This window comes from Hyperolius riggenbachi, chromosome 3 (genome assembly GCF_040937935.1).
Source record: "Hyperolius riggenbachi isolate aHypRig1 chromosome 3, aHypRig1.pri, whole genome shotgun sequence".
Classification (NCBI taxonomy): domain Eukaryota; kingdom Metazoa; phylum Chordata; class Amphibia; order Anura; family Hyperoliidae; genus Hyperolius; species Hyperolius riggenbachi.
The window spans coordinates 342783619-342808264 of NC_090648.1; the positions used below are offsets into that span (position 1 = coordinate 342783619).

General features: G+C 43.9%; 1 protein-coding gene across 2 annotated transcripts in view; it reads left to right on the top strand.

The window, feature by feature from the left end:
• Positions 1-24646, top strand: part of LOC137563902 (sodium-coupled monocarboxylate transporter 1-like) — a 73418-nt gene that overhangs the window by 39301 nt on the left and 9471 nt on the right. For both annotated transcript variants that reach the window (XM_068276971.1, XM_068276973.1), the window contains 5 exons: positions 4735-4864; positions 12247-12335; positions 17328-17437; positions 18399-18466; positions 22704-22790. In XM_068276971.1, the coding sequence (XP_068133072.1) occupies positions 4735-4864; positions 12247-12335; positions 17328-17437; positions 18399-18466; positions 22704-22790 (484 nt within the window). The remainder of the gene's footprint in view (positions 1-4734; positions 4865-12246; positions 12336-17327; positions 17438-18398; positions 18467-22703; positions 22791-24646) is intronic.

A 24646-nucleotide genomic window follows, 5' to 3' on the forward strand; every position in this document is an offset into this window, starting at 1 on the left:
CGCCACTGTTCGGGTTCTGCAGAACATCACCCTGTTCGGGTGATGTTCGGGTTCGGCCGAACACCTGATGGTGTTCGGCCAAACTGTTCGGCCATATGGCCGAACTAAGAGCGCATGGCCGAACGTTCGGCTAGCACTGTGATTGGCCGAACGGGTCACGTGTAGTGTTGGGCGAACATCTAGATGTTCGGGTTCGGGCCGAACATGGCCGCGATGTTCGGGTGTTCGAGCCGAACTCCGAACATAATGGAAGTCAATGGGGACTCGAACTTTCGTGCTTTGTAAAGCCTCCTTATATGCTACATACCCCAAATTTACAGGGTATATGCACCTTGGGAGTGGGTACAAGAGGAAAAAAAAATTGCAAAAAGAGCTTATAGTTTTTGAGAAAATCGATTTTAAAGTTTCAAAGGGAAAACTGTCTTTTAAATGCGGGAAATGTCTGTTTTCTTTGCACAGGTAACATGCTTTTTGTCGGCATGCAGTCATAAATGTAATACATATAAGAGGTTCCAGGAAAAGGGACCGGTAACGCTAACCCAGCAGCAGCACACGTGATGGAACAGGAGGAGGGTGGCGCAGGAGGAGAAGGCCACGCTTTGAGACACAACAACCCAGGCCTTGCATGAGGACAAGAAGCGTGCAGATAGCAATTTGCGTTTTGTCGCCATGCAGTCATAAATGTAATACAGATGAGAGGTTCAATAAACAGGGACCGGAAACGCTAACCCATCACAGATGTTCATTGTTCATGTTACTTGGTTGGGGTCCGAGAGTTTTGCGTAGTCGTTTCCAATCCAGGATTGATTCATTTTAATTTGAGTCAGACGGTCTGCATTTTCTGTGGAGAGGCGGATACGCCGATCTGTGACAATGCCTCCGGCAGCACTGAAACAGCGTTCCGACATAACGCTGGCTGCCGAGCAAGCCAGCACCTCTATTGCGTACATTGCCAGTTTGTGCCAGGTGTCTAGCTTCGATACCCAATAGTTGAAGGGTGCAGATGGATTGTTCAACACAGCTATGCCATCTGACATGTAGTCCTTGACCATCTTCTCCAGGCGATCGGTGTTGGAGGTGGATCTGCACGCTTGCTGTTCTGTGTGCTGCTGCATGGGTGTCTAAAGGAATGCAGGGTCCCCCCCTGTCTCAAAAAGTCTACAATCATCCCAGTCCCCAAGAAACCGGGAAATGCTGATCACAATAACTTCAGGCCTGTAGCCCTCACACCCATCATCATGAAGGTCTTTGAGCGACTGGTCCTTGCTTTCCTCAAGAGCTCCACCAATGCCCTCCTCGACCCCCATCAATTTGCATATAGAGCAAATAGGTCAGTCGAAGATGCCATCAATATCAGCCTGGCATACATCACGGAGCATCTCGACAACCCTGACTCCTACGCCAGGCTCCTGTTCTTGGACTTTAGCTCGGCCTTCAACACAATTCGGCCAGACATTCTGCTCGGCAACCTCACACAACTCGGGATCGATCCATCCCTCTGCAGGTGTTATACATTGTTATATTTGTGGAATATCATGGGAATGATTGCTACCTCCCTCATGTTAATCATGTACCTCCTTTATCAACTTGCACAAACAACAAATCAATCTGAGTTCAGCATGGATATACTACAGTCATAGATCAAAATACTCCCCCCCCCCCCCCCTTCATTTACCATACTCAGCATGTTACATAAAATATCCTCAATCAGTGCTTTATCAGAAAAAGACCCAGTCTTGTCTTACTTTGTCATAGATGTGTTAAAGGGTACCCTTGGTGATATGTGACATGATGAGATTGACATGTGTATGTACTTATATACAGAGCAAAGAATTCAAATAACTACAGTAGTTCCTTTTCTGCCTGTAGTTAACATTCAGTGACAGTTTCTCTTCAGCCGGACTATAGCATAACTCTCATTACTGCATAAGAAATTACAGCTATAAAACTCCTGTCTGGAAGAGTACAGCTTCTGAGTGCAGGTGATGGATAACAAATATTAATAGTCAAAGGAAGTCCAGAGAGCACAGCAAAAATGATATCTATAATAATATTTGGGACGGTTGGTCGCGGATAATGTTAATGCAGTGGGAGCAATATATAATACATGAGCAGAAACAATAAACACATAAAATAATCAGCACAATGTATGTAGTAGGGGGTGAACAAGGTTCCATAAGAATATAAATATATGCACTTTGATTCTAAAAAAGTAATTTTCACAAGTAGGAGTATAGATACAATTGTTCATCTTATCAGTTTACTTTCACCTTGGGTGTCCTTTAAGAAATCATAAAAAAAAACAAAACATTAACAGCACGTCGTATGGATGCCTTGACCTCCTTTGCCTCCCTATCGGTCCTATTCGGCATACTCAAACCCCCTCCCATCATCACACGTCTTTTGCTAGCCCATCTATCTTGCATTTTTCAGTCTGCCCTACCTTCTCCCACTCTCTACATGCTGTGGAGCTAGGATTAAAGGGGTTCTGTGGAGGGGTGTTGAAGATAAAAAAGACATTTACCCAGGGCTTCTAATAGCCCCCTGTAGCAGTAATGTCCCATGCCTTCCTCCTCTGATCCACAGTTCCCTGCCGCCGGCACGGGGCAAGCATTCGTCTAACAAGCCGAATAATGCGCACTCCCGCTCGCATCATTGGAAGCTTACTACGCAGGCGCAGTACGAAGTTTTCTTGTACCATGCAGTAAGCTTCCGATGATGCGCGCGGGAGCGAGCAGGCGCAGCCACAGTTGGATGGCATGCCGCACTAGACTGGGGCCTGCGGCAGAGAACGGCGAATCGGATGAGGATAGCGTGGGACATTACTGCTACAGGGGGCTCATAGAAGCCCCAGGTAATTGTCTGTTTTTATTTTCAACACCCCCAAAAGAACCCCTCTAAAGTCAAATTTAAACATCCTCCCTTCTTCTTACTCACATTCTTCACTGTGCCTAATGGGTACCAATTTCTTAAAGGATACCACAACTGAAATGTGACATAATGAGATAGACATGTGTATGTACAGTGCCTAGCACACAGATAACTATGCTGTGTTTCTTTTTTTCTTTCTCTGCCTGAAAGAGTTAAATATCAGGTATGTAAGTGGCTGACTCAGTCCTGACTCAGACAGGAAGTGACTACAGTGTGACCCTCACTGATAAGAAATTCCCCTTTTTTACCTCTTTCTTGCTCTCAGAAGCCATTTTCTGCTAGGAAAGTGTTTTATAGTTGGAATTTCTTATCAGTGAGGGTCACACTGTAGTCACTTCCTCTCTGAGTCAGGACTGAGTCAGCCACTTACATACCTGATATTTAACTCTTCCAGGCAGAGAAGGAAAAAAAGGAACACAGCATAGTTAGCTGTGTGCTAGGCACTGTACATACACATGTCTATCTCATTATGTCACATTTCAGTTGTGGTATCCTTTAAGTTTATTTAAAAGTAATATTTTTTTTCAACTTTTGCTTTATTTATTTATTTTATTGTTTCTTAGTTTTAATTATCGCTACCATCATCTATTGGAGAAACAAGTGTTTTTATAAAAAAAAAATAATAAATGAAAAGCGAGATGTGATTAAAGCGCAGTCTGGACTGCAGATTTGACTAGCAAGTTTAGTAAAAACAAGAAAGGCCAAGTTTGCTGCAGTGCAGTAAAGAAGCTCCACATATAGTAATATAGTCCATTTAACAACCTCCAGTTTTGAAGACTTATGACACATAATTAGTATGTAATGCATAAAGCTCTTCCAACTGATCTGAAATATTTACTACAGCAGTAAATCAACACTGTCTTCATCTTACAGAGCATTACCAGGTGGAAGTGCACCTGTCAATGCTCAGACAGAGCACCACAATTGAAACATTCACTTAATATTTTACGTGTTCTTAAATCATAAAAAGTTTTTTTTTTAGTACTAAACACAATAAAAGAAAAAATAATTTAATAAAAAATAGACATAGGCATTTTTGTTTTTAATTTTGAAAGAGATAAAGATGAAATCAGTCTGAAGAATTACCACCGACCCATTGATAATAATAATAAAAGACACCTGTAATAAGGGCAGACATTTAGGAAGAGTTTTTACAGGAAAACACAATGGGGCTAATATATCAAGACACATGAACAAAAAAAAGTTGGTGCAAAATTTCAGTAATTAGCCACAGTAAGCAACTTCAGCTGACAAGTCTTTTTGATTGGCTGCTGTAGACAACTCCTCTACTTGCCATGTAACTTTCTTTAAAGCGAACCTGAGGCCAGTGAAAAAAAAAAGTTTGACTCTTATTTAAGAAGAGGGATCTGGATCCTCCATGCTTCCCACATCCTCCTCAAGACAACCCCCGCTGCTCGGGACCCTCTGAAAGACTTCCCTTTGTGCATGAGCGCACCTGTACGCGCACCTGTGCAAAACAGCCTGAGCAGTAGCACAGAGCTGCAGGCGCGGCCATACTTGCGCAGTCACATTACTGCTGCGCTCTTACAGGATGGTGAGCACATTCATACAATCATATCCAACATGCTCTTGTTGGATATGTACAGAGGATCTGGTTGCAACAGTGGGGGTGAGGAAGACACAGGAAGCCTCTGGACTATTCAGAGGCTTCCTGTTGCTTGTGTAAGTAAGTGTTTTCTGTATAAGTAATCTTGGGTATACTTTAAATGGTATCTATTCATTTATGTGGTGTATTAATTTGTATGTTCTGCCTTTTTCCTAAATGATGTGTTAACCTTACAGGTCCCTGTACATTAACCTGATAGGATTATGGGTGATACTGATCTGTGCTGTGCTCTCAGGACTCATTCTATACTCAATATATAAAGACTGTGATCCATGGACTGCAAAGCTTGTGTCTGCTCCTGATCAGGTATTTCACGGTCTGGGGCAATAATGATAAAAATACATGACCTTATATAGAGATACATTCACAAGCTTAGTTGGTTATATTATTATTGCTGTTAATTTACATAGCACCATCATCTTCCAAACAGTGTAAGGAAGGTGGTAACAAACAAAAGTGCTTGGCTGAAAATCTGAAATATAAAGGTGCAAAGACTTCAGGAGTTGGAAAATGACAGGTGTGTTGTGGGAGGGAGTTCCAGAGGAGGAGAGAAGCTTTTGAGAAGATCATGGAAACAAAAGTTCAGATGAACAGGGAGTAAGGAGAGAGGTGGTCAACTAATTTTGTCATTTAAACACAATGGATGAGAATGGGAGAAATGAAATAGGGTGGCAACTGGACAAAGCTGTTGGATCAAAATAAGGTTTTTTTTTTTTTTTTTACATTACACTAAAATGACTGTTTTCTTTTTCTTTTTTATTGGGGGGGGGGGGGGGGGGGGTCAGGGGGCAGTAGAAGGGGATATGTAGAAAAGAGGTGAGCAGGGGCTATATTATGAAGTCAATTTTTACTTTCACAACAATTTAATAAGTGAATTGCGTGACAAAGGAAGTGAGGATGAAGTAAGAATGCTTTGGCTTGTGAAGATATGGGGGGAAAGAAACATTACAGTGTGTTCCTGAAAAGTCACGTAGAGTTGTTTTTTTCTCTGGAAATAACCTGCAGCTAGGTTGTTTTTTTAGTGCTGCTTGGACACTGTAGAACTTTTTTTTACAAGAGTCTAATATGTTTATATTGTTAAGAATGATTTTGTTCAGAAAAAAACATTTCTGAATAAAATTATGGATTGCAAATTACAGGGAGTAGTGATGTTGAGATCTCTGATTTGCTGTGCAGATCTCTCAGCTAATCAAACTCATCATGTAAAAATGCAGAATGACTGTCCCGTCGGGCCTCAAATCCTTGGGTGGTAGATCAGGGCCCAAGTATTGTACAGATGTAGGCTACAGAAGAGCGATCCATACTGTTACTTTAGAGGGGGGAGGAGGGCCAACATCACAGTGCATGATGGAGCAGCTTCCCGCAGGATGGGTAAGGAGGAGGACAATCCCCTTCTTGCTGTAATTTAAATCTCTAGCATGCTGGATCTTTAAAGTATACACTGAAGCATCTGTACACACTACTGTAGATTCTTAGCCAAACGCCCACCTTTGAGAAGTTTATTCTAGTGTGTGTACTTAAGTTACAACAATCACTAACAGGGACTAAAAATGACATAACATAGGGAAGCAAACAGGGGTGTAACTTTAATATGCCAGGCCCCCATAGCAAAATACTGCTGGCCAGGTCACCCCCTTTTCCTGTGTGGGATCCATGTCACGTGTGCACTGACACCTCCCCCTCCCTGTGTGGTTTCTGAACTCCCTACAGATCTTGCAGAGCTTTGTGCTTTACCTCATTCCAGTGGCGAGAGAGATCCTCCTCATTCTGCTCTTCAGTAGCAGCCTATCACCCAGCAGCTCCCCTCACTGCATGTCATATGGCAGGCATTGGAAGCTGAAAGGTGATAGGCTACCTGCCCCTGGAATGAGGTAAAATGTGAAGCTCTGCTGCAGCTACACTGCATCCCAGGACCAGCCCCCACCCCAGTGGGGGTCGGCAATGGTGGGGGTTGCAGGGCTATTGTATCCCCCATCAGAGAGATGTCCTAGCAACAGGATTCGTACATATCAGGAAAAAGAGGATTCTTATTCCATTCTGGAGACAAATAACTGAATAGCAAAATATACTTTCAGCAAGGAGGCCTCTGCAAATTAACCACAAGCAGCATACTATCTTTCACAAGATCCAGAAGTAGATTTACTAAGGTTAGAGCACTGGGGAACAGCGGAAACATAGTAAATAATGATCCCATAAACCTAGGATGGACTTTCTACAAAGTATCTGCTATTATCTGTCAAGGTTTACAATATTGAAAGCTCCAATAAGAACAATTAAAACAAAATAATTCCTGGCTGCCCTCAAAACTACAATACAGAAACTCAAAGTCACTACCCTTCCAGCAATTTTTGTTTGGTCACAGTATGTTCTCCATTGTTCTCCAACCTCAGTAAATAGCTCCACAGTTTTTAGCAGGTTTGAACACACACTGTACAGACAACAACCATTAATCTACCAAAAAGCAAGATGTTCCTCTAGTTAAAAGGAAATCTAAAAAGACCTTTGAGTTGGCTGTACATTGGCTGTTACTAAATCTCCTACTGTGAAGACCCAGCAGTGTCTGCCTGGAAGCCATCAAGCATTCAAACACACAGGATGTGCTGGAAGCAGGTAGAGCTTTTTGCTGACTACTTTGCAGTAAAACTGCTGTCCTAAACCTGCTGTCAAATCCTTTGCATGGTGGCAGATCAACTTCATCATTGTATCTGAGCTGCAAAGACTAGAGCTTCAAAACCACCCTACTAATTGGCCATTGGATTTTGGGCATCCAGCAGCCCTGCTGTTATAATGGCATCTCTTCAATAGAACAGTGAAATAATTTACTGTGCCAATTTCCAATTGCCCTGTCTGTCTGAAAGAATCACCTTCTAATCCTATGATTTGATATTCATTATTTTTCCAGTGCAATAATGCTTTAAACATCCATTTTTGGCATAATTGGCATAGATGATTGGTAACTCTCTGGACCAGGGGCGTAGCAATAGGGGTTGCAGAGGTTGCGACCGCATTGGGGCCCTTGAGCCAGGGGGCCCCGAAGGGCCCTCCCTCAACTACAGTATTAGCTCTCTATTGTTCCTGTGCTCATAATAATCACTTTTTTCGTTACTTTGAATAGTGGTGATCATTAACAAACTGTTCCCCAACCCCTTCTTGCACCTCTGACACTGTAGTTGCCATTGGCAGGATTTGGTGCGCCGTATCAATTGTTATGTGTAGAGTGCTTGGGGGGCCCCATTGTAAAACTTGCATCGGGGCCCACAGCTCCTTAGCTACGCCACTGCTCTGGACCTGACGTTCAGGATGCATACAGAGCATAAAATATGTAAATTATCCTGAGCTCACCTCCATGAATCATCCCACTCACAGTACTTCCTTTTATGAATGAAGTGAAACAACACAGGTCTGTGGTTTGTTTCATGTGTTTACATACTTACAGGTGTTGCTTATATTAAACTATATCCAATTGGCAACCATACAGCATTGTCCATCCAAAACAAATGATGTTACTGTTTTGTGGCAAATTTCAGCAGAAAGGTTGATTGTGTAACCCACACAGGTTATTATCATGGCTAGTCGTACTATTTCCTAATAAATGGAAAGCATCAGACAAACCAGTCTGGTGAGTTTCTAAATCACAACTTTAGTTGCTGAGAAAGAATGATTGCATAATCGGTTTTGATGTCTTTAAATGGACCTGAACTCAGAACTCCTCTCTGCTCTAAAAGACACACAACAGACCGGGAGACACACAAAAAACCTGTATTTGTTACAGCTGATACAATTCCTAAAATACATTTGCACAGTTTCTACTTCCTGATTCATGGAAGCCGACATATTGTTTACAGCCTGTGCTTTCAAATGGGCTTATCTGCAATAGGCAGTCATGTGACAGAGGGAAGGATCAAATTACAACTTGTGATTAGACACAAATGAGGGGGAATTAAACAGGCTAAACTCTAAATACACACAGGGTGCATTTCTCTACATTTTCCCTCTGTCCTGTGCAAGAGTTCAGGTCCACTTTAAAGGACACCTGGTGTGAGAGAGATACAGAGGCTGCCATATTTATCTCCTTTTAACCAATGCAAGTTGCCTGGCCGTCCCCATGATCCTGTGACTCTAATACTTTTAGCCATAGAGCCTGAACAAGCATGCATACCAGGTATCATGCATATCGGGTGCTCTTACTCAAGTCTGACTGCCTCGGGTTCAATTTAAAGGTGAAGCAAAGTGAACATATAATGTGAAATTTTATACCCAAGAGGTGCTCACGGTGCAGATACAAATATTCACATGCATTGATGCATAAGCAAACATTAATATATTCCTTAAAGTCCCTTAGAAAGTCCCAATCAATTCCAATCCTCTTCAGTCTTAATGACTATTAAAGTTTCCAGCAGAATTATTAGCTCATATCACAGGCAATGACCACCACCAGCACCCTTTGTGTGCCACTCACCGAATCCACTGACCGCACAGGTCAGTATGAGCCTTGGGACAGTTCCCGGGTCGTCTCCCACCTCTCCGACCAAATCAACAGTATACTTTTATCCCAGAGGATTCTTCTATGTTAGTCACCTCAAAGAAAACTCCACATAGTGTATTACCGCTTAAAAGATATTTACCGTATATACTCGCATATAAGCCGACCCGCATATAAGCCGACCCCCCAACTTTTCCATGAAAAACCAGGGAAAAATGATTGACCCCCATATAAGCCGGGGGTAGGAAATGCTGGGCGCGTGATCCCCCCAGTGTGTCCCAGTATAGTTAGTATAGTGCCCAGTAAGGGTAGGTAGTGCCCCAGTATAGCTAGTATAGTGCCCAGTTTAGCCAGTATAGTGTAGGTAGTGCCCCAGTATAGCTAGTATAGTGCCCAGTATAGCTAGTATAGTGCCCCAGTATAGCTAGTATAGTGCCCAGTTTAGCTAGTAAAGTGCCCAGTTTAGCTAGTATAGTTCCCAGTATAGCTAGTATAGTGCCCCAGTATAGGTAGGTAGTGCCCCAGTATAGGTAGGTAGTGCCCCAGTATAGGTAGGTAGTGCCCAGTTTAGCCAGTATAGTGCCCAGTATAGGTAGGTAGTGCCCCAGTATAGCCAGTATAGTGCCCAGTTTAGCTAGTAAAGTGCCCAGTTTAGCTAGTATAATTCCCAGTATAGCTAGTATAGTGCCCCAGTATAGGTAGGTAGTGCCCCAGTATAGGTAGGTAGTGCCCCAGTATAGGTAGGTAGTGCCCCAGTATAGCTAGTAAAGTGCCCAGTTTAGCTAGTATATTTCCCAGCATAGCTAGTATAGTGCCCCAGTATAGGTAGGTAGTGCCCCAGTATAGGTAGGTAGTGCCCCAGTATAGGTAGGTAGTGCCCCAGTATAGCTAGTAAAGTGCCCAGTTTAGCTAGTAAAGTGCCCAGTTTAGCTAGTATAGTCTAGAAAAAGAAACGGAGCGCACAATAGTGCATTACCTGTGTTTATTAATAATGGCAGATTAAAAGTTATACTCACAAGGTGTCAGAGATAAAAACGCTTCTCAGCGGTAAAGCCAACCGCTAATTGTCCCAGACAGGGCGGCAGCAGCGCACTGTGGCCAGCAGCGCGAGACCCGGTGGTCGGGAAGAGCCGTCTCGCTGTAGGGATGGGCGTGGCTATGGAGAGCTATGCGTGCAGCGTCATTACGCGTTTCGGCGCTCTGCGCCTTCGTCTGACGAAGGCGCAGAGCGCCGAAACGCGTAATGACGCTGCACGCATAGCTCTCCATAGCCACGCCCATCCCTACAGCGAGACGGCTCTTCCCGACCACCGGGTCTCGCGCTGCTGGCCACAGTGCGCTGCTGCCGCCCTGTCTGGGACAATTAGCGGTTGGCTTTACCGCTGAGAAGCGTTTTTATCTCTGACACCTTGTGAGTATAACTTTTAATCTGCCATTATTAATAAACACAGGTAATGCACTATTGTGCGCTCCGTTTCTTTTTCTAGACATTTTGCTTCACCCTATCGTCTGGAGCAGCACTGTACATTACTCTCTTTAACAAGGAAGACCCACCACTGTGCATGTGTGCCTGCAGCCTCCGGAGAGGAGCGCAAGGATTTTTTGTGACATTAGCTAGTATAGTGCCCAGTTTAGCTAGTTATAGTACCCAGTGTAGGTAGGTAGTGGCCAGTATAGTGCCCTGCTCGCCCCCCTCCCGCCGCCGCTGCTGCTGCTATTACCTGCAGCGGCTTTCTCTTCCCCGGCGCTTCCTCTTCCCCGCTCTGCGCTCTCATGCCCGTATGAAGAGATCACAGCAGCGCGCCCGCTGCTGCTGTGACGATGCAGGGGGCAGGAAAGAGCGCGGCTCCCTGTAGCGGCGATCTGTATCGCCGTTACCAGGGGAACCGCTCTTTCCTGCCCCCTGCATCGTCACAGCAGCAGCGCCGGGCGCGCTGCTGTGATCTCTTCATACGGGCATGAGAGCGCAGAGCGGGGAAGAGGAAGCGCCGGGGAAGAGGAAGCCGCTGCAGGTAATAGCAGCGGCGGCGGGAGGGGGTAGCGGGGGCCGCGGACCACGGACCACCAGGGAAGACTCGCATACAAGCCGACCCCCCAACTTTTGACCCCCTTTTTGGGGGTCAAAAATTCGGCTTGTATGCGAGTATATACGGTATTTAAAAAGCAAGAAGTTTTTAATCAGGATGATACCATTTATTGGCTAACTAAAAATGAATAAAAATAAGCAAGCTTTCGGCCTTTCAGCCTTCGTCGGGCTTATATCCTGTTAGTTTGCAGGCTGGTGGTACAGACAGCTTACAGTATATACATGCAACATCAAAAGGGAAAACAGATATAATTTTTTCAAGCATAAATACATGTCATTAAGATGCCTTAATTAAAACAGACCATCTAAATGGGGTTAAAAGTTGTTAGCTAAGATAAGCATCCTTGTTTACGCCATGCTCACAGACCTGGTTTAGGATTGACCCAGAGGTATCGTAAATTCTTAGTTCACAAGTTCAGCTAGAATGGCTGAGAAAGTTTAAATATCATCCGCTTCATACCAATATAAGAAGTTGTTGTCCTTATTCAAACCGTTCTGCACAGCTTTGAACCAATTTATAATTTTTTTTTCTGCTATTAATCGATCATTTCACGTTTTGAAACCACCCTTCAGGGCAGTGACACGAAGATCATCCATGCTGTGTCCGTTGGACCGAAAGTGTGTAGCAACTGGGAGTCCAGATTTGGTATCATTAATAGTGTGCCTGTGTCCATTCATACGTTTGCGCAGAGTTTGTCCAGTTTCTCCCACGTACATCACATTGGGGCATTTAGCACACATGATCAGATATACCAGATTGGTGGAACCACAGGAAAACTTTAATAGTCATTAAGACTGAAGAGGATTGGAATTGATTGGGACTTTCTAAGGGACTTTAAGGAATATATTAATGTTTGCTTATGCATCAATGTATGTGAATATTTGTATTTGCACCGTGAGCGCCACCTCTTGGGTATAAAATTGTTGAAATTAAGAGGAGGCGAACAGGTGTCTCCCAGGTTTATGTGTAACTGTGAGCGCTACCTCTTGTGATATAATATAATGTGAAATGTATAGAGAAACTCAACATGGTGACTTCTCCAGCTAGGCCCATGATATGCTACTTCATTTATGTTATTCCCATTAGTGGACAATATTAACACATCTATGTCATTTCAGCTCATGCCGTACATGGTGCTAGACATTCTTCGGGATTATCCAGGTGTTCCTGGCTTGTTTGTAGCTTGTGCTTATAGTGGCACTTTAAGGTGAGTAGTTAGAATACTATACTTCTTGAACGTCTGACTTGTAATGGAAATATATATTATATGGAGGATTATAAAAATGTATATTATTTGTCTTTGTGATTACTGAGAACTGTAGGATTGCTCAGAACTAATGTGCTATTCAAACTGTGATGGGCAGCTGAAAAGGGTTTCTGACCAATTGCTCTAAATTTGAATTATTTTTTGCCTTCGAGGAGATCTAATTAACATGTATAAATACATCAGAAGGCAATACAAAAGCTTGTCAGATGAACCTTTTGTCCCTAGGCTTCGGCAAAGCACTGGGCGGAAGAGAGCAACATCTAGCAGGTACTACATAGCTCCTAACTGTCCCTCTTTTGGAGGGACAGTCCCTCTTTGGGAGCCCTGTCCCTCTTTCCTCCCCATTTGTCCTTCTTTCAGGACTTGGTCCCTCTTTCTATGTATATACATATATTTCTCTACTAAAAATGTGTTTGATTGCCTATGTTAATTTGAAGGAAAATGAACCATGATAAAAAGCACCAGTGTGGTTTGAATTATAAAACAATATATTTTTCTTATGAAATCTTTATGGTATCTAGGCTGTGACAGGGGCATGATCAGGGGTGTGGCAGAGGCATGGCTTAAAAGGAAGGTTCAGGGACGATAAAAAAAAAATCCACATCCACATCCACTTACCTGCCACGGGCTGGAGGAAGCCCCAGGTAAGTGGATGTGGATTTTTTTTTGATCGTCCCTGAACCTTCCCTTTAAGTGTCCCTCTTTCTCATCTCAAAAAGTTGGGAGGTATGGTACTATTGTTTTTGATTTTGTGAATTATTTTTTTAGTTTTACCTTCTTTCTTCAATTACTAGACATTTGCACTACAATTCAGCAGCAGACCTAGGGCTTTTCTGTATGACTGTATTCCATTATATAGAGCTCACAGTAGAAAAGCATTGTAGGCTGTAGGGTAACCTAGCCTGGCCTCTCTCACTGAAAAATAGATAATAACCTCTCTACAGAATATGGCTACACAGATCACAGGGAGGTTATTATCAGAGTTTCATTTGAGAGTAGCAAGAAACTTACAACAAAGATGCACTATCAGTTCTTCACTCTAGTCAGTCTGGCTGGCATATTAACTCTTACTATCTTTAGGTTGAAACTAGTTTAATAATATGTAACAATGACAGTGTACATGAGCGTCAGAATCAGTCCAAAGTAACAAAGCCTCTTAAAGAGTCTAGAGTGGCATAGCTACAAACCATGGGGCAGCTAAAGGAAAATTTGAAGGCTCCCCATCTTCTTCCCCACCACTGTGGGGCCCCTGCTCATAGATTTGAGCAACCATCATAAGCCCCCTATGTGTAGCCACTAATTTCCCATATCTATGTGCAACCACCCCAAACCCCCACCTTTCCCCTATAGCAAGTGAGGCTACCATTCTATCTCACCTTAAAGGACAGGTTCGAGTAAAAAAACAAAACAAAAATTAGATCTACTTACCTGAGGCTTCCTCCAGCCCTGGGCAGCCGATCTGTGCCTCGCCACTGCTCCAGTGTCCCCTCCATTGCAGATGTCGACCTTGCCAGGTTGGCATCTTCTGCGCCTCGCCGCTTAGGATCGCGCTCAAGTGGCCTGGAGCGTTTTGTGCAGGCGCAGAGTGCTTTCTGCAATGGAAGAACGACCATGAGCAGCACAGCTGCACACTCATTCAGAAGATGCCAAACTGGCAAGGTCGACATCTGCAATGGAGGGGACTCCGGGACACTGGAGCTGCGGAAAGGGACAGATCGGCTGCCAGGGGCTGGAGAAAGTCACAGGTAAGTAGATCTTGTTTTTTTTTCTTTTACTTGCATGTGTGCTTTAACAAGTGCTACCTGTCACCTGTTACCCCCATAGCAAGTGTAGCCATAAATAACTCCCCTCCTATTCACACCTCCCTTCCCGCATAATAAGTGTGGTCAGCATAACTCCGCTAGCTTCAATAAAAACAAATGTGGCCAGTCCAACTAGTTGCCCCTTCAGATTAGGCATGGCCTGCAAGACCCCTCCCCTCCTCCCCCCCCCCCAAAGGAAGTGTGGCCAGAATAACTCCTCTTTTCTTAACCCCTCAAGGAGCAGCCATTTAACCCCCCTTGGGAATCAGAGCTGTTTGCCTGGCTAAGGTTCCTCCAGTTTAGATAGCCAGGCATAGGTGATGCCAGTATAGATAGTCAGGCAAGGGTGTCCCCTGTATAAATAAGTGTCCCCAGTACAGGCAGCCTTAATTACTCACCCCCCTGGATCCTGCAATGAGCAGCTCTCCCCTCCTCCTCTCTCCCCGACATGCAGCCTTGCACTGCCCCTAAGTTCCGGGTCCCGGATTGATGACGTCATCAAGCCAGGACCCAGAACTTAGTGACAGAGCGAGGGTGAATGCTGGGCAGAGCAGTGGGGGAGCGACGATCGCTGGGGGAGCGTCAGGAAGGTGAGTGGATCCTCTTCTTCCTTCAGCAGCCGCCGCTGCACTTCAGTGATCACTATGCTCGGTGGCAATTGTAGTGATCATGTAATCAAAAGCCAATTGCTATGCCTTCTGATCAGTGAGGGGAGATGTCAGCTGTCATATGACAGCTTAATCTCCCCTCTCGGGTGCACACAATCGAGTTGGGAGCGGCGGGACTTTAAGGACATTGGAATGACCTCTTGTTATCATCAGGCAGCCACACAGAGGACGTAACTCTAACGTCCTTGGTCCCGGAGCAGCGTGCGTGCGATCTCCTGCAAAGCGAGCCCCAAGGACCTTGCACCGATCGGTGTTAGGCGTCCTGGGGCTGCCGTCGGGGTCACGCCCATTGGCATGACGCGGTCAGCAAGCAGTTAATGGAGAGCAAAGTGTAGGGTGCCAGGACATCTGTGCCTATAGGCTGCTGTGATGTAAGTCCGGGCATGCTGTCAAGATCCTTCTGTGATATGTCACTATCCTTTGGAACGCTGATCATTTTATAAAATCTTATATCATCTGCAAAGATAGCAACATTACTTTGTATTCCATCCACCATGTCATTAATAAGAAAAGTTTAATAAAACTGGACCTAGTACTGAGACTTTATCAGTATGCCCTTTTGTCCCTTAGCCAGTTCTCTATCCTTGTACATACATTCACCTGGTTCCTGCATCGGCTTAATGTGGGGAAAAGTGTCAAAAGCCTATGCAAACTCCCAGTATAATATGTGTATTGCTCTCCAACAATCTAGATTTTCATTCACAACCTCATAAAAAATGAGCAAGTTGGTTATACAAGACCTGTCCTGTTGTTGATGATGTGAATTGAGAGTATTGTGTGCTAAATAATTTTGTATAGCATCCCTTAGGATACCTTCAGTTTAGACACAGCTGATGTCAAACATAAATTTCTATAGTTTTCTGGTTCAGATGTTTTTCCGTCTTAAATAAGGTGAAAACATTGGTTGTACACTAGTCATATGGAACTGACCCCCTTGAAACACAAAAAATATGAAAAACTACCAGGGGTGGATGGCTTCTGGTCCAGGTGCCTTATCTATCTTGATATTATTTTAAACATGGCTGCCCAGCCTTATGAGCTGGTTATACCAGCCTGACAGCTGGGACTCACTACGACCGCTTTGCAGAAATGCAAAGCGCCCGAGATTTACATAATCACAGAAGAGATGCAATTTCCCAGAGTAATCGGGATTTGGCAACTGTAGCCACTGATGCGATCACTCCGGGATCGCTACAAGCAGGGTTTTGCAATTACAACATTACTTATGGGACCATCACCATCGGGATCCACTAGCAAAGCGCTTTGCCAATCATGGCAATCCCCAAGTGCTGCCAAAGCATGCCTAGTGGGTCCCAGCCCTTACTGAACTTTGATGCACTAGGCTCATAATGTGGTAAGCATGCCAGGTATTAATTCAGGTAGGGTATACTGCAGATAATAATACATAGGCAAACGTATGGGGGGATTACAGCTGCCCAGAATCCCCCCTCAGACCAGAGCCGGTGCAGTGTCTGGGGTCGGGCCGCACAAGTTGAGACACCAGAATATCTACAGGCATCCAGCAGCTCACAACACTGCCCCCTTTCTTTCCCTGCTACAGTTGACTTTGGATGGAGCAGCAGCTTGTGTACAGAACATGAAGAAGCTCAGGGGAGTAAAGCTCTGTGCCCTGCTGTGTAAATGCTTCAATTTCCTCTTCATTACCAATGTCGATTGTCTTCATTATTATCTGTATCCAAACTGCTCCTGTTCGATCCCTTTGTCGGTCAGTCAGAAGGGAAATTACATTATGTGTACCCAGCAGGATGTCCTACCTTATTATTTTACTGTATTGTGCATGGCTGAGGGGGACCTTTCAGGAATCCCCCCCCCCCTTGAAAATCCTGGGTTTGCCCCTGTTATATTAATAATTCCAGTATTTGTATAGCGCTTTTCTCCTACCTGATTCTAAGCGCTTGCGAGGCAGCCACTATAAAACACTCTGTAGGCAGTAGCAGTGTTAGGGAGTCTCCTCCAAGAAATCCTTACTGAATAGGAGCCGAGATTTGAACCCAGGTCTCCTATGTCAGAGGCAGAGCCCTTAACCATTACAGTATCCAGATAGGTACATATATTTTGAAGTATGCATTCTCAGGTTCCTTTAACGCTTACTTAAATATGCTTGCTGTTGTAAACCTATTTTCCAGCAGATCGCAGCATTTCTGAGGTCACGCTCTTCCCTTTTTTCTGCTGCCCTCCTCAGGCTGAATGAAAAATTACAGCAATTACTGCAGAGAAATGTGAACTCTGTATATCTGAACTCAGTATATCTCAGTCAAAAGTGTCATCAAGGTCATCAATGAGCATTGCTTGCACTGCAGTTTTCATGTCAATGGGAATGGGATGTACATCTTGGGGCCATTTTTTTTTACAATGCTCAAAAAATTATACATTATATTGGCTTTTAACATAACATAAGTTTATCTGTTTTAATATTATTTACACACTGTTATTATCATTAGCACAGTATCATCCAGCATCAATGCACTGGCGGCAGTCACTGTGGAGGACCTTATAAGACCATACACAAATCTATCTGAAAGAAAACTTTCTTGGATCTCAAAAGGAATGTGTAAGTGTTAACATCAGGTATTTGTTCGCAATTTCTGGAAGTGGAATTTATGCGTAGGTTTAAACGTATAAGTTTTTAGGGTTATGCATTCCTAGGCAAACCTAAACCTAAAAAAATTACATTAACCATTAGCCAGTCTAATTAGTTAGGCTTGGAGTGGCAACACACAATAAACATTAAGTATGGTCAATAAGATGCTAATAATTCTAAATTGATACAATTTTTATGTTAATTTCATGCAGATGTATGCAACTTGGAACTGGACTATTGAAATGCTGCTACATTTTTTTAAGGCTGCTCAAATTTGCATAACATTTGCATAAACTGTAGCAGATTTATGGACTTGGGGTGTGTAAAATATATCATAAAAGGTGTACATTTTTGGTCCAGTCCTGTCAATTTTGTAACAGTTTTCTATGTGTTTCTATAGGGTGTGTTCACACATAAAAGGTGTACATTTCCGGTGCAGTCAGGTAACTGATAGAAAACTGACCAGACTGGACCAGAAATGTACAAGTTTATGTGTGAACCAACCCTCAAACGTATGGATACACTTTGCAGTGTAATTTAATACATAGGGAATGATTCAGTCCACCACTTTTCACCTGTAACTGTAGTGTAACTATTTAGTGGTATAGCTTTCCTGTTACCAGTGAAATAAATGACAGCTTTCTCACATTGTCAAAGTTATCACTGCTGTACAATTTTTTTGACTGTTTTGCAACTGTATATCATTATGCCTATTTCCGGGATTTAAGTCGGATAGAGAATTGTCATCCATAAAGAAACCTTGTTGATTTTTCTGTTTCATGAATACAATGAACATAGTTTGCCAGCTATATAATACATTGTGTTCAGGAAAATTAAGCTATAGTGGGTTGTGTTGTAAATAACCTTATATGTTGCAGTAGTATGGGACTACACACTTCTCTGACCATGTATATTCCATTGTTTTCTTCAGGTGCTTTTTATGGGATATTGTGTATAGCAATGTCCGCAGTTGCTTCATTCATGGGAAGTGTGATTCAGGTAAGAAAAGATTTTTGCTAAAGATATAAGTAATAACTGTGTAAACAGGAGATGTTTTATATAAAAATAAGCTTTTCAAATACCAGTTTTCATTTAATACAAATTACAAAGTTCCTGTAAGGCATGGCAGATCTCTCGTCTTCCTTCAGCCTCTATACCCCAGTCTAACGCCACAGTCTTCGCCCTATGTGGCGCCCCCCCCCCCGCTTGAACAGGAGACTAGTCGCGTCTACCTGACTACAGTTACACCCAGGTCTTATTGCGCAAGGTATAGAGACTGAGGCTGGGAAGACAGGAGTACTACCAGAGCCCACTAAACAAGACAAATGTGGCTGGGTAATATCAGGTAATAGTGCACTTGTGGAGGAGACTACACAGATCTCAGCAGGAGTAGTAGACTAGAGACATGGAGCAAGATTGCTCAGAGCGACTGCAGCTCTAAGCTTCCGATAACCACCACAATAAATAAAACACAGTGGTTGCTCAGAGCGACCGCAGCTCTGAGCTTCTGCTGTCCACCACACTGAATAAGACAAGGATAGACAAAAAGACAGGAAGGAGTGTTTGCCAATCTAATTGCTACCCAAGTGATGGCAAACCTTCACACAAACAAGACAGAACAAGAAGGAGCATAACTAAGTGAAGGCTATGTCCGAGCTAGCAGGACTGGAAGGACTTTGCTGTTAACCCACGTAGGAACAGCAATCGTCCACAAGGAAGTGGAAGAAAGCCTAAGAAAATCACAATTGAGACACGAGACCCAGCAAACAGCTATGGCAAAGCTGAAGCTGTGACGGCCCAAGTGTCAATGCAGGAAGAGGCTTTTATATGGACATCACCCAATGAAAGCAGGCATGCAAATTCCAACACAGCTGAATGGTAATGATTCAATCCTGTGTTACTCTGATTGGAGGCTGCAGGCTGACTGCAGATGGATAGGACTCTCATTACAAATGCATGCAACATTTTGCAGTAACATGCATGCATGGAATTCAGCACTGTATGGCTGCAGCTCAGCTGCAACAAGCCATAGATATAGTCATGACAGTATCCTGAGCTGCTCTGAACTGGAGATTGATTACAAATGACAATGACACTTAAGGTCCGTACACACGCCGGACTGGAGGCAACGACGGGTCCGTCGTCCCCTCCCGCTGGGTGGGCGTTCCAGCGACAGTCCGGCGTGTGTACAGTCTGTCGGCGGACTGATACGGCTGTTTCTGAGCGATCCGCCGGGCGGATCGCTCAGAAACAGCCGTATTAGTCTGCAGACAGACTGTACAAATGCCGGACTGTCGCTGGAACGCCCACCCAGCGGGAGGTGACGACGGACCCGTCGTTGCCTCCAGTCCGGCGTGTGTACGGACCTTTATTCCGAATGCTACCAAAGCTATACAAACAAATGCTTGCCAAGAAATCAGAACTGCCTGGTTGCAGTAACACTTGAGAAAGGTTCATGGTTTAATTAAATTGCTACAATTGCAGCTATCCAGGTGGAGACCCAGTCATTTCTTTTCTTTCTGCAGTTCAGCTGCAACCAGCAGGGCATTCTACAGGAGAGATCATCAAACTTCCCTAGTTTTCAGCTCAGCAGGCCTGATGAGGACTCGCTATACCAGTTTGTAAATCATTGCTAATTATTGATATGTACACACCAGTGATTCCATAGAGTAGGAACTCACCATATACTGGTCCCCTTACCAGTATACAAATTCCACACATTGGGAGTTCTCAATTTACACCAGAGTTATATGCCAAGAAGTGTTTGTGTAAATTATATTTTACATAAAGGACAGTGGTATTTTCAATTAAAACTACAGTTTGTTAGATTTGGCAGATCTTCTGACTTCTTTTCAGTTACACCACATTCGTCACTCTATGTGGCATGAAAGTCTTGGGAGACTTTATGCATTATCCCTGCTTTCAGTTACACTCAGGCCTTAACTGTGCAAGGAATAGGAACTGATGGTGTAAAAATAGAATTACCAGAACCACACTAGGCAGGATAGAGGCAGGAAGGGGTGGTCAAACAGTCCGAGTCGACAACAGCAAAACTGGGAGGAAAGCACAGTACAAATTCATAGAGCATGAGAGAGAGTCCAACAAGCCAATGTCATACACACAACGTCAGATGACTATCGATTAAGAGGTCAGGTGAATTCAAGGTCAGGAAAAAGCCAGGGGTCATCCAAAGTAGGTTAAACAGTCATGCAGATAAACCAAGGGTCAGGCAAAAGCATAGTAAAAAAATAAGCAGAGGTCAGTACAGGCAGCAATCCAAAATGTGGTCAACAGGTCAAGCAAGGTTGTAACAAGAAAGCATTCTGAAATCACACCCTAGCAGCTAGCACACATCAACTAATGCTATCATGGGCAAAAATACACTGATAGGGGAAGGCTTTTTTGGTGCTGGGACAAATCAGGTGAGACAACAAGTCCCAGCAGCCCCTAGACTGAATAGTAACACAGTGAGTGATTGGTCACATAACAGTTTATTAATCAGTTAACATATAGCTGCTAACGCTTATAAGACAGATGCGTGGCCATCTAAAGAGTCTGTCGGAGCAAATGTACATGTGCTTTCAGTGATGCCAGAGTTGCTGCGTGGCCAGGAAGACAACCAAACCTGCTGTACTGAACAGGAAGCCTGATATAAGGGAAGATGTCGAGGAAGCCTGAATGCTTGAGCTGGCTCTGGAAGAAGTTGGTGTAGTGTAATTTAGTGCTGCCCCCACATGTGCACTATAACTCCCCCAACCATGCACCTTTATTCTGGAATATGCAACCCAGAGGGGGAGGTTAGTGTTATGCCTGCTAAGGTTACTGATGACATCAGGAGTAAGATATCATAGAATGAGTAACGCTAAAGCACATGTGCAAGGAGGACCGCCTTGTTGAGTTGAGTCTCAATCACGGTTTATAGTTGTTGTCCCATTCTCATAGGCTAGCAGAGGCTCAGTAGTTCTGTCTTATCACAGGCGGTACCACATATAGACACCAATATCTTATATAAAGTATAAACAAGGTTGCACACTTTTAGTGCTAGGCAAAGATGATTTAAAGTAACTTTATTTACTGACAATTTCTACGGCATCAGGATCTTCAATAATGCTTTCTCTTCAATGAATTTAATTCTGAAATACTTGTTTGTAATTGTTACTTAAGCCTGCTTGGAAAATGAACCTTGCCTCGCCTCTGTCTAGAATTATAGGATTAGGTTGTCAGTGAAAGGAAAAGCCACCAACATTTAGGGACCTGTCTCGTATAATCAAGGATTGCTGAAATTTACAATGGGATGGCCTGACACCAAGACAAAACACAGCTGTTAAAATAGTTCAGTATCCTTTATGCCCATGACTGCTTCGAATCACAGCCTTGAAGTCCACAGAAGGGGTCAATAGTTTTTACCAGACTGTTGTATCAGCCCAAAGTTCAGAAGCTCTGGTATAATAAAATAGCAGGATTTTATTTTAATATGAGTATCATGAAATAAAACCAATCATCAATCTCCCCACAATACCTAAACAAAGTTAGTGAAAACAAAGGCCTGGGCCCATTCACTTTACTACAACCGGCTGACAGGCAAGTTTACACACAGTGAAACTAGAAATCTACTGTTGCATAAAAGAAGATGAACTTTTCAAGGCTTAGGGCTGACATGGTTAGGACAAAGAGTGACAACATACAGCTTCTAAGCACTTAGCTGCTTGCATTTTTACAGATGTACCTTTAAGGGGTAAATATGGTTCCTGTGTACAAATACTCCTTTTTAGGCTAATTAGTTGCTTGTCTACTAAGCATGGTGCTGTGCTTTGGGCTACTAACTGCCAGTTTTGCCATCGCCATAGGTATTTATAGACTCACTGTTTAAGTACCTGCAATCAGTCTGTGGCTTTTAGCACTTGCTGCCCCTTATTGATTAGGGTTGGATGCCACTCTGAGTTGTATTACTATAGAACACACTCACTATGCACTGGTATGTTCTGAGGAAAGAACTCTTCCAGGTCCTAAAACATTGGTATGGTAGTTTGAAACACTAAAGAGCACATTAAAAGTAAATGTACTGTCCACTGTACTTTTAACATAAACAGGATGTCAGTATTTTTTCCATTGTATGCCTCTAACAAAAAGTTACAGCTGTGAATCATTAGAACTTATCACTTAAAAAATGCCATTTATCCTAGTTTATTGTACACTTATGTGAGTAACTTTCTGTTTTTTTCACGTTCATATTTAGGCAGCACTATCCATCTTTGCCATAGTTGGCGGTCCGCTTCTTGGACTTTTTTCTCTTGGAATGTTCTTTCCTTACTCCAATTCTTTAGTAAGTACGATAGTGTGATTTTTATTACACAAGCTCTCTTAGAAGTCTGTTTCTAATCTAAATGGAAAAGTGCATTTCATCTCTATTTTCTTTACTATGTTTGCCTGCTTTGTCACTGAACTGCAGTCATAAATGTCCCTTTGCTTCAATAATTTAGTCACTCTATTCTATATTCTAAGCACAAACTCTTGTTTAAAAAAATAGCTTGAAAGGGTTTTAGGTTCTTGTGGAAGCCTTGCGATGCTCCGCAACTTCGGGTTGTCAACTGTTCTCTTATCCCTGAATGCAGGAGATCAACACTGAAAGAGCTTTTGCCAGTAGTTTTGCTTCAACTGAAATTTGATCTGGAAAATTGTGTCTTCAAATTAAAATGTAAAAAAGTTGAGAAAGGCAGACAGATGGTCAAAAAACTCAAATATCAAACTGACCTGAGACTGAGGCTCAGGGCCGGCCTTAGGTTTCACAGCGCCCTGAGCAGAACCAGATTTTGGTGCCCCCCCCCCCAAATTCATCCTCTTCGCGTGTGAGCGCACCACACACATACACTAATGGGGGGGGGGGGATCTGCTGCCTAAATACACTAAAAGGGGATCTGCGACTGTAAGACTAGTAGCCTAAGCCTATATACACTAAAGGGGGGATCTGCCTACAGTAAAGGTTAGATAGGTAGCTGCCCCCAGTATAGATTAGATAGGTAGCTGCCCCCCCCAGTATAGGTTAGATAGGTAGCTGCCCCCAGTATAGATTAGATAGGTAGCTGCTGCCCCCAGTATAGATTAGATAGGTAGCTGCTGCCCCCAGTATAGATTAGATAGGTAGCTGCTGCCCCCAGTATAGATTAGATAGGTAGCTGCTGCCCCCAGTATAGATTAGATAGGTAGCTGCTGCCCCAGTATAGATTAGATAGGTAGCTGCCCCCCCCAGTATAGATTAGATAGGTAGCTGCCCCCCCCCCCAGTATAGGTTAGATAGGTAGCTGCCCCCCCCCCTCCAGTATAGGTTAGATAGGTAGGTTCCCTCAGTATAGTATAGATAGGTAGCTGCCCCCAGTATAGGTTAGATAGGTAGCTGCCCCCAGTATAGGTTAGATAGGTAGCTGCCCCAGTATAGGTTAGATAGGTAGCTGCCCCCAGTATAGATTAGATAAGTAGCTGCCCCCAGCATAGGTTAGATAGGTAGCTGCCCCCAGCATAGGTTAGATAGGTAGCTGCCCCCAGTATAGATTAGATAGGTAGGTGCCCCCAGTATAGGTTAGATAGGTAGCTGCCCCCAGTATAAGTTAGATAGGTAGCTGCCCCTCCAGTATAGGTTAGATAGGTAGGTGCCCCCAGTATAGGTTAGATAGGTAGGTGCCCCCAGTATAGATTAGATAGGTAGCTGCCCCCCCCCCCCAGTATAGGTTAGATAGGTAGGTGCCCCCAGTATAGATTAGATAGGTAGCTGCCCCCCCCCCCTATAGGTTAGATAGGTAGGTGCCCCCAGTATAGATTAGATAGGTAGCTGCCCCCCCCCCCCAGTATAGGTTAGATAGGTAGGTGCCCCCAGTATAGATTAGATAGGTAGCTGCCTGCCCCCCAGTATAGATTAGATAGGTAGCTGCCCCCCCAGTACAGGCTAGATAGGTAGGTGCCCCCAGTATAGATTAGGTAGGTAGGTAGGTGCTCCCCTCCCCTCATACTGGAGGGGGAGCCGCGGGGAGGGCAGCCCGACCTCTCCCTCCCTTCCTCTCAGGGCCACCCTCCGTGCTCCCCCCTCCGATGCTGCTGCAGACTGGCGAGAGAACAACTCACCTCCCTGGTTCCGATCGCCGGCGCCTCTCACGGTGTATCACTTGCCGCTGGTCTCCTCTTGTACAT